Source organism: Triticum aestivum, chromosome 4A (genome assembly GCF_018294505.1).
Source record: "Triticum aestivum cultivar Chinese Spring chromosome 4A, IWGSC CS RefSeq v2.1, whole genome shotgun sequence".
NCBI classification, from domain to species: domain Eukaryota; kingdom Viridiplantae; phylum Streptophyta; class Magnoliopsida; order Poales; family Poaceae; genus Triticum; species Triticum aestivum.
The window spans coordinates 526,181,676-526,190,739 of NC_057803.1; the positions used below are offsets into that span (position 1 = coordinate 526,181,676).

A 9,064-nucleotide genomic window follows, 5' to 3' on the forward strand; every position below is an offset into this window, starting at 1 on the left:
CCCCCCCCTGAATTTTTCTCCAAGTCCTTAAGTTTTCACATTTTGGTCCTCTATTCAACATGCCATAACTTCTCATCCGCTACTCCATTTTGCATGCATGAGATATCAAATTGTTCGTCTCGATGTGCTCTTCATTTTGTTCCATTGCACCATGCTTGTTTGAGTCCATCTTGATGCCCTAATTAATGTTGCAAGAGTGCTTCATAATGTTAGGTGCTGATTCTTATCAGTTTATGAGCATTTGTCATTTTTGCCATGATTAATATGTGCTGCATATGAACATGAGCTCTACATGTGTTTTGGGCTATGCCATGCCATCTTTACAGGGGTGTATGCCATGTATTTTTGTGATCAATGTGGTGACTAGCACATGCATGCAAAGTAGCTCTCGTGATGTTGCTGATTTCAGGGACTTAGAATTCTTCTAAGTCATTTCCCTGATGTTATTTTTATGTCATGTATTCATGTTGCTACAGAGTGATCCATTTCTCTTTTGAGCATGTTCAGTAAGAATGATTTGGGCATATGGTTATGCTCTATCCATCCATGTCTTTGTTTGCAATTATGGAGTACCCTGGCATGGCTCAATCTTACTCTACTTTTTGCTATAAAGTGTTCCTGGCAGATTGTTTACGTGTTAATCAATTTTGCCAAGGTTGTTGTAGTTCATCCATGCATGCTATGAGATTGTTCTTGCCATGTTTAGCTTCTTCATCATGTCTTCTTGCTGGGTGTATGCTTAGTTTGTCATGCAATGCCTTGTGGTGAGTGCATCGAGATCGTAAATATGCCTTCGTAATTCTGTTTATGCCATGTCCGGTTTTCTGCTAAGTCTGAATCTGTTAACGAAACTTGTTATGTTTACATGGGTGCCATCATATTTTCTGATCCTTTTTGGCTTATGGTCAGTAAGGGACTTTTGTTATATGCTTTGAGTAGATTCATGCCATGCCTTGTATTGCTATGTTCTGATCCTGTAGCATGTTGTTATCTTGCTCTAAACATTGCTTCCTGATGTTAATTCCTGGCATGTTATTTTCACTAGGTCTGAGATGTTATTATCTTTTGCACTTTTGCCATGTTTGTTTGAACCTGCTCTTGTGTGATTTAGCCGTAGCTCAGTGTTCATCTTTTGTCAAGCATCTTGAGTATATCACTTTCATGTGCTTTGTTGCTATGTTGGAGTGCAGTAGCTTAGTTTCTTGTTACATTCTAGGTGGCATCGTGCTGTTAATCGCAGAATTGTGCCATTATTGTTTTGCTTGCCATTTGCAAACCATGCATCCGTTTCCGGTGATCTTTATATCGATTTCGACCGAAATCAACTCATCTTTCCAGCGGCACGCTTGGTTTGCAAGTTGAGGCCTAATTCAATCTTTTCCTTCCGGAGCACGCATATGCATTGCATATCACATCCCGCATATCATGCCATGTTTTGCATCATGTTGCTTGCGCATTGCACCGTGGTTGATTGTGGTTTCCTTTGCTTGTGTTCTTGCCTTGGGTAGAGCCGGGAGACGAGTTCATGTTCGAGGAACCCGTTGAGTTTGTTTACGAGGATCAAGCTTTCGTCTTCTCGGAGAACTTTGCAGGCAAGATGACCATACCCTCGAAATCACTTCTATCTTTGCTTGATAGTTGTTCGTTCTTTTGCTATGCCGCGATACCTACCACTTGCTATATCATGCCTCCCATATTGCCATGTCAAGCCTCTAACCCACCTTTCCTAGCAACCCGTTGTTTGGCTATGTTACCGCTTTGCTCGGCCCCTCTTATAGCGTTGCTAGTTGCAGGTGAAGATGGAGTTCGTTCCATGTTGGAACATGAATTTTGTTCGGGATATCACAATATCTCTTATTTAATTAATGCATCTATATACTTGGTAAAGGGTGGAAGGCTCGGCCTTATGCCTGGTGTTTTTTTCCACTCTTGCCGCTCTAGTTTCCGTCATACCGGTGTTATGTTCCTTGATTTTGTGTTCCTTCCGCGGTTGGGTTATAATGGGAACCCCTTAACAGTTCGCCTTGAATAAAACTCCTCCAGCAAGGCCCAACCTTGGTTTTACCATTTGCCACCTAAGCTTTTTTCCCTTGGGTTCTGCAGACTTAAGGGTCATCTTTATTTTAAACCCCCGGGCCAGTGCTCCTCTGAGTGTTGGTCCAACCTGTCAGCCGCCGATGGCCACCAGGGGCAACTCTGGGTTGGCCTACCGGAAGTTTGGACAGTCCGGTGTGCCCTGAGAACGAGATATGTGCATCTCCTATCGAGATTTATAGGCACATCCGGGCGGCTTTGCTGGTCTTGTTTTACCATTGTCGAAATGTCTTGTAACCGGGATTCTGTGTCTGACCGGGTCTTCCTGGGAGAAGGAATATCCTTCGTTGACCATGAGAGCTTGTGATGGGCTAAGTTGGGACACCCCTGCAGGGTTTTGAACTTTCGAAAGCCGTGCCCGCGGTTATGGGCAGATGGGAATTTGTTAATGTCCGGTTGTAGAGAACTTGACACTTGACTTAAATTAAAATGCATCAACCGCGTGTGTAGCCGTGATGGTCTCTTTCCGGCGGAGTCCGGGAAGTGAACACGGTTTTCGTGTTATGCTTGAACGTAAGTAGTTTCAGGATCACTTCTTGATCACTTCTAGATCACGACCGTGCTTTGCTTCTCTTCTCGCTCTCATTTGCGTAAGTTAGCCACCATATATGCTAGTGCTTGCTGCAGCTCCACCTCACTACTTTTCCTACCCATAAGCTTAAATAGTCTTGATCGCGATGGTGTGAGATTGCTGAGTCCCCGTGACTCACAGATTACTTCCAAACCAGTTGCAGGTGCCGATGCTACCAGTGCAGGTGACGCAATCGAGCTCAAGGAGGAGCTCGATGAAGATCGTGTTCGTTGTGTTGTTTCGTTTTCAGTTGATCAATAGTGGAGCCCAGTCGGGGTGACAGGGGATCTATGCATTAGTGGTGGTCTTCTTTTATTTTGGTTTCGTAGTCGGACCTTGATTGTATTCTGGATGATGTAATGCTATATTTGTGTATTGTCTGAAGTGACGATTGTAAGCCAACTCTTTATCCGTCTCTTATTCGGTACATGGGATGTGTAAAGATTACCCCTCTTGCGACATGCCTACAATGCGGTTATGCCTCTAAGTCGTGCTCCAACACGTGGGAGATATAGCCGCATCGTGGGTGTTACAGGGGGCTTTGCGGGCGTGTGTAAATGTGTCTTTATGGGCTAACGGGTTTGAATTAAGTGTGTTCGAATGGTGGTACGTAACGGCCCTTTACAAATTTGACTAAGATCCAGAATGAAATCAATAAAATTTTCAGAAGTTGGAACAAAAACGAAATGAAAAACAGCCAACTGAGTATTCTCTCATGTATATCCAAATTCTGATGTGCATCAACTGAGTATTCTCTCATGGAGTACTGTAAAAGGACTCATAACGAGTGTTCTCTCGTGTATAACCAAATTCTGAGAATCAACCAACAACGTACATATCCAAACAACAATCTGAAATGTGAAGTTGTTTGATTCCATGAGCAACTCCAACCGTCAACCAAATAATAGAAATTGAATCATAAGCAGATTTCCCTTTGCTTAGGTTCGATGGAATTTGCTCCGAGCTCCGCTGACCGATTCAATTCAAACAGAACTCTATGTTTTTTCTAGCAGATTGAGACTTCTACACTTTATTGAATGGAATATAATACATAGAGTGACTCAAAACAAAACAAAAAATACTGAGAGGGTGCTTGGATACAAGGGACTATTTTTAGTCTGACTAAAAATAGTCTTTTTTAGAGGCTAAAGTTCCAAGCACCCCTGACTAAAGAGAGGCTAGGACTAGTCTTGAGGCTAAAATCTTTTAGTCACGGGAAACCTACTAAAATATGTATTAGCTCTCTCTCTCCTCATTTAATTCCTCTCCTTAGTTCTGGATTGGAGGGTTTGGAGGATAATAAATGCTCAATAACTAGATTTTAGTCTCTTTAGTATTTAGATCCAAGCATGGGTGAGACTAGCAAGTTTTAGTCCCACTACTTTTAGTCATGGGACTAAAACGTATCCAAGCATGCTCTGAGCACATGCGTGCTATGGTCGGCACTCGGCGCAGCGAGCAAATAGTTTGACCGGCTCACGTCTACCCGCTGACTTCAACACGCACATCTCACTGGCTGCTTCTACTCCAGTTTTGTAGCTGCATGCATGCAAGCCACACGTACGTACACATGCAACTTGCTTGCTTATTGACTAATCTACATATAATTATACTCATTAGTACTAGGAGTAATACGTAGTAACTGCATGCCTGATCGAGCATGCCGTTAACTAATTAGTTGCCTTGGTAGGCGGCAGGGGCTTGAGCACGAGGCCGTCGCCGCCCGGCCTCTCCTCGACGGCGTAGGGCATGTGTGTCCCGAACACATGGTCCCACGTCACGAAGAAGAGGTCGGAGAAGTTGTACCGGACGCCGCGCGGCATGTGGTGCACGCCGTGGTACGCGGCGCCGTTCCAGACGGACTGCAGGCGGCGCGGCAGCAGGCACACGCCGCAGTGGTTGTCGATGGCCTTCACGGTGCAGAGGGTGAGGAAGACGGCCGTGGCGCGCGGCGAATGCGGCGACAGGCCGGTGACGAGGACGGCGAGCGAGGCGCCGGCCGTGTCGGCGATGAGGACCTCGATCGGGTGGCCGTAGATGGCGCCGAACGCGTAGGGCACCACGATGCGGTGGTGCCACGAGTGGAGGTGCCGGTAAATGAACCGGTTGATGTGCGCCAGCCGGTGCCACGCGTACCGGTACGCGTCGAACACCAGCACAGCCACCGCGATCCGGGCCGCCGCCGTCAGGTACGCCTCCGCCCGTGAGCCGCCAGCGGCCTTGGACGCCGTCGCTCCTCTTCCTCCCGTAACCTGTGTATGTATAAGCTCGACGGTCAGCGGGTGCACAAATTAACGACGTGCATGCATGCATGTATAAATAAGATCAGTAGTACGTACCATGGCGAGCACGGCGAGGGCGGCGAGCTGCATGAGGTGCTGCATGAGGACGTTGAGGATGACGGCGCGCTTGGACACCATGTTCTTGCGGTCCTCCTCGTCCTTGGTGTTGAGCCTGTACTTGTCCATGAGCCGCGAATGCCCCAGCGCCGTGTGCACGCCGGCGTAGGCCCAGTACACGGCGATGGGCACGACGGCGGCCACGGTTTCCTCAGAGACCCTCGGCATCTCCATCTCAACAAGCCTCTTCGATCGATCACCGACGTACGTGCCTTTCGTGCGTGTAGGTGTGTGCTAACTGCAGACGACGTACTGTCTTGTGTCGATCTTGTGGCTGTGTGAGTAAACCTTAGCGCGATTTCCCTTGCTTATATACACCCAAGAAGTGAGAAGCCACGTGCGTGCGTGCGTGCGTGCATGCATGGCAGGGTTGAGGAATCAGGCCGTTTGACCGTGCAAGTCGTGGTTTGTGGTTGCCATGTTTGATTGTCGTCGTGGTGGTGTACATGTTTGACGGCGACGTATGTGGGACGTGGATCGGCTTGGAAGCGTGGAGCCCAACGGATTTGTCAAGTCAGTCCGTCGCTCGATCCCATCCCGCCGCCGGCCAGCAGCGACGGTTTCAAAGCCTTCCTTCCTCGCTCTACATACGGAGTTACCATTATTGACTCTTCATCAAATCTTCCAGATATCGCCGCGAGCCGAATTGCTTTCAACCATGTGAGTGTATTTTGTTGTACGTATATAGGAAGAATTTTAGGGGCTGCATGCAGAAATATGGACGTCAGACATGACACCGTTTGTCTTTTCTAGTACTACTAGTATTTTTTTTCTAGTAATACGTGTCTCATTAATAACATAATGATTTAATTACAAGCCAAGTAAACATCTACCTCCGTTCCTAAATACTTGTCTTTCTAGGCATTTCAACAAATGACTACATACGAAGCAAAATGAGTGAATCTATACTTTAAAATATGTCTACATGCATCCGCATGTAATAGTCATTTGAAATGTCTAGAAAGACAAATATTTAGGAACGAAGGGTATATTACAGGACTGAAAAAATAGAATAATCCTATGCAAAAAAAACAGCGCCTGGCCCTCTCCACTAAGGAAAAAGAGACAGATCACCTCTTCATCCGAGCTCGACGCGGCTCCATCGCTGATCAGCAGCTTTACGGATCTTCAAAGTAGTTTGCCTAAAACAAAATCATTGCCGTTGAAAGAATCGGACCGGGGCAACCTGTCCTCGGACACGCCATCGAACTCCAGAATTGATACCCCACACGACTACGACGTCGAAGGAGAAAACCAAAAGTGTCAGCCTCTAACCATAAACCCAGCACAAGATGCACCAAAATTGCTTTAGTAGTCCTATAAGAATGCGTACACCTACACACATGTACCATTGATCCACATCCATGCGTACGCTCTTGGCTACCGGCCGGGTCGTTGCAGCGGCGTACGTAGACCCATTAGGCCATTGTTATTTTATTATTATTATTATTTTGAGAATCCATTGTTATTTAGGTAATTGATTGAATTGCGGGATTGCTAAATGTCAGTCGATTAAGACTTCAAGTGACAAAACATATAAAAAAATGTTGTACAAATCTTCATGTAAAATCTCATGGGTATAGCATTGATTAAGGCTTCGTTAAGTCTTAGTCGACTGAGATTTAACAATCCTGTTTTATTTTTGATAGGCCTCCTCACACATTAATCTTGGCTTGACCGACGAGGAGGCGACAGCAGCGGCTCCGTATGATAGCGGCTCGATATCTTGGGCAACAACTCTTCATTCCGATCCTGGTGACGGCCCCGACGCCGAGTCCAGATGCTGCAAGCCCAACGCCGATCTTCATCAGGAGAAGGGCCCCACTGCTGCCAACACCGGTTGCACCCAGGCAAGTGGCGCTCAAGGCCAGGAGGAAGACCCTGGCTCCAGGCTTCTCCCTCAACCGTCGAAGTGCTCGTCTACACGCCAAGAGCAGGGCCACACCCGTGGCAAAAATGGCGGAGCTGATCCTCTGCCGCAGGGTTGGAATTGTGAGCGATGGAACCCAAGTCACGGAGGAAGCAATCACCAAGTTTGCTGAACTCTTCAGGGGCCAACTCCCCCCCTATTGCCATTGGCGCGCTCCGCGCCCTTTTCCGGTTGGACTGCGACCTTGCGACGGCCGTTGAAGAAGCGTTGATCGAGCACGGCGGTGCTGATGGCTTGGACCACGAGGGACCGAGCAGGTGGACCGCACGGCTGCTGTCTGAAGCGTTAACAGCAGTGTCTTCTCAGAGTTCAATTTAGATTCCATGTTAGACCAGACTATCTGCATATGTGTGGGTGTTGGTGCGCCATGTTGGTTGCCCATGAGTTGCTTTGTTTATTGTTGTTGTCTGTGCTACTCCATGATGATCAACGCTTGTTATTTGAGTTTATGCTCCTGGTGTCTGCTCTACATGGCACCCTTTCTCCTATCCTGGTACTGCTGGAGCCACGCCGGGCTGCTGTGGACGGGAGACTGCTCTCTGATGTCAGCTGCTTGGCCATGTTAGAGCACAACCTGCATGTTATTAGCTAGAACGTCAGGGGACTGAACTGCCCAGATCGTAGAGCAACTGTGCATGAGACCATCAACGCCTCTCCCTGTAATCTCCTGTGCATCCAAGAATCTAAATTAGCAAACCTCGATGACGCTACTGCTGTCTTCCTTGGGGGATTCAGACTCAAGAACTTCGCAACTCTGCCTGCTGTGGGCACGAGGGGCGGCATCATTTTTCTTTGGAACGGAGATAGCATCGAAGCTTCGGACATCACCGTTGGAGAGTTCCATCTATCCGCGACGATCAGGCTGGTCCACACTGAGGTCTCCTTCAAGCTGACAACTGTCTATGGGCCAACGAATAGCAGCCGTAAGGATGATTTCTTCGCGGAAATTGTGGCGCAGAAGCCGGCAGCGGGGCACCTGTGGCTGGTGAACGGGGATTTCAACCAGATTTATAGAGCGAAGGATAAGAACAAGCGGAACGCTAACATCTCGCGCATAAACCATTTCCGCAGCACCTTGGACGCTTGTGAGCTAAAAGAGATCCATCTTCAGAACCGCAAGTTCACATGGAGCAACGAGCGCATTGACCCCACCCTCTGTAAGTTAGATAGTTTTTTCTGCAACCCTGAGTGGGACCTCCATTTTGGTTCTCATGTGCTTTCTGCCATGACCACCTCACTCTCTGACCACTGCCCATTGTTCCTGTCCAGCGATTGTGGCCCTAAGCGCCCCCGCAAATTCAAGTTCGAGAACTTCTGGGTCAAGCTTCCGGGGTTCAGGCAGGTGGTCGCTAAGACTTGGGCCTAGCCTACCGCGCACTCGGAGCCATGCCGGATCTTTGCTGAGAAACTTCGGCGCACCGGGGTAGCCCTCCGGCATTGGAGCAACGGTTTCTTCTCAGATGCAAAGCTGCAGCTCACCATGGCCCAGGAGATCATTCTCAGGTTGGACATGGCCATGGACTTTCGGCCACTTTCTCCGGAGGAGAGGGAGTTGAGATTGAGACTGAAAAGAAGAGTGACTGGCCTTGCTGTGCTAGAGAGAGCTAGAAAGCGGCAGGCTTCACGGATTACCAATTTGAAGGAGGGCGATGCGAACACCAAGTTTTTTCATCTAAAGGTTAATGCCAGAAGAAGAAAGAACTTCATCAAACGCCTGCGAAAAGGGACGGGCTGGGTAACGACTCTTGAAGACAAAGCAGCGGTGACGCATGACCACTTCTCGACCATGCTTCGCAAGGATGCTCGGCCTGAGAAGGACTTCAACTGGGATAGGTTTGAGTTTGCCCAATGCGAATTGACTAGCTTGGCTGAGCCTTTCGAAGAGGAGGTGCTGGACGCAATTGGGGACATGCCCAAGGATAAAGCCTCTGGCCCAGACGGCTTCACGGGCGCCTTTTTCAAGACCTGTTGGGAAACGATCAAGGCAGACCTCATGGCCGTAGTAAACGGTTTCTCAAACCTTCGAACAGAGCACTTCCAGTGGGTCAACACGGCAAACATTGTGCTCAT

At 48.1% G+C, this 9,064-nt stretch overlaps 1 protein-coding gene across 1 annotated transcript; it reads right to left on the minus strand.

The window, feature by feature from the left end:
- Positions 1-3,969: 3,969 nt before the first annotated feature.
- On the minus strand, positions 3,970-5,325 carry LOC123082207 (sphinganine C4-monooxygenase 1). Its single transcript, XM_044504588.1, has 2 exons — positions 5,005-5,325; positions 3,970-4,917 (listed from the first exon to the last, which is right to left on the minus strand). Exons 1-2 carry the CDS (start codon positions 5,236-5,238, stop codon positions 4,336-4,338), a joined length of 816 nt encoding a protein of 271 aa, XP_044360523.1. The 5' UTR covers positions 5,239-5,325; the 3' UTR covers positions 3,970-4,335.
- Positions 5,326-9,064: the final 3,739 nt, after the last annotated feature.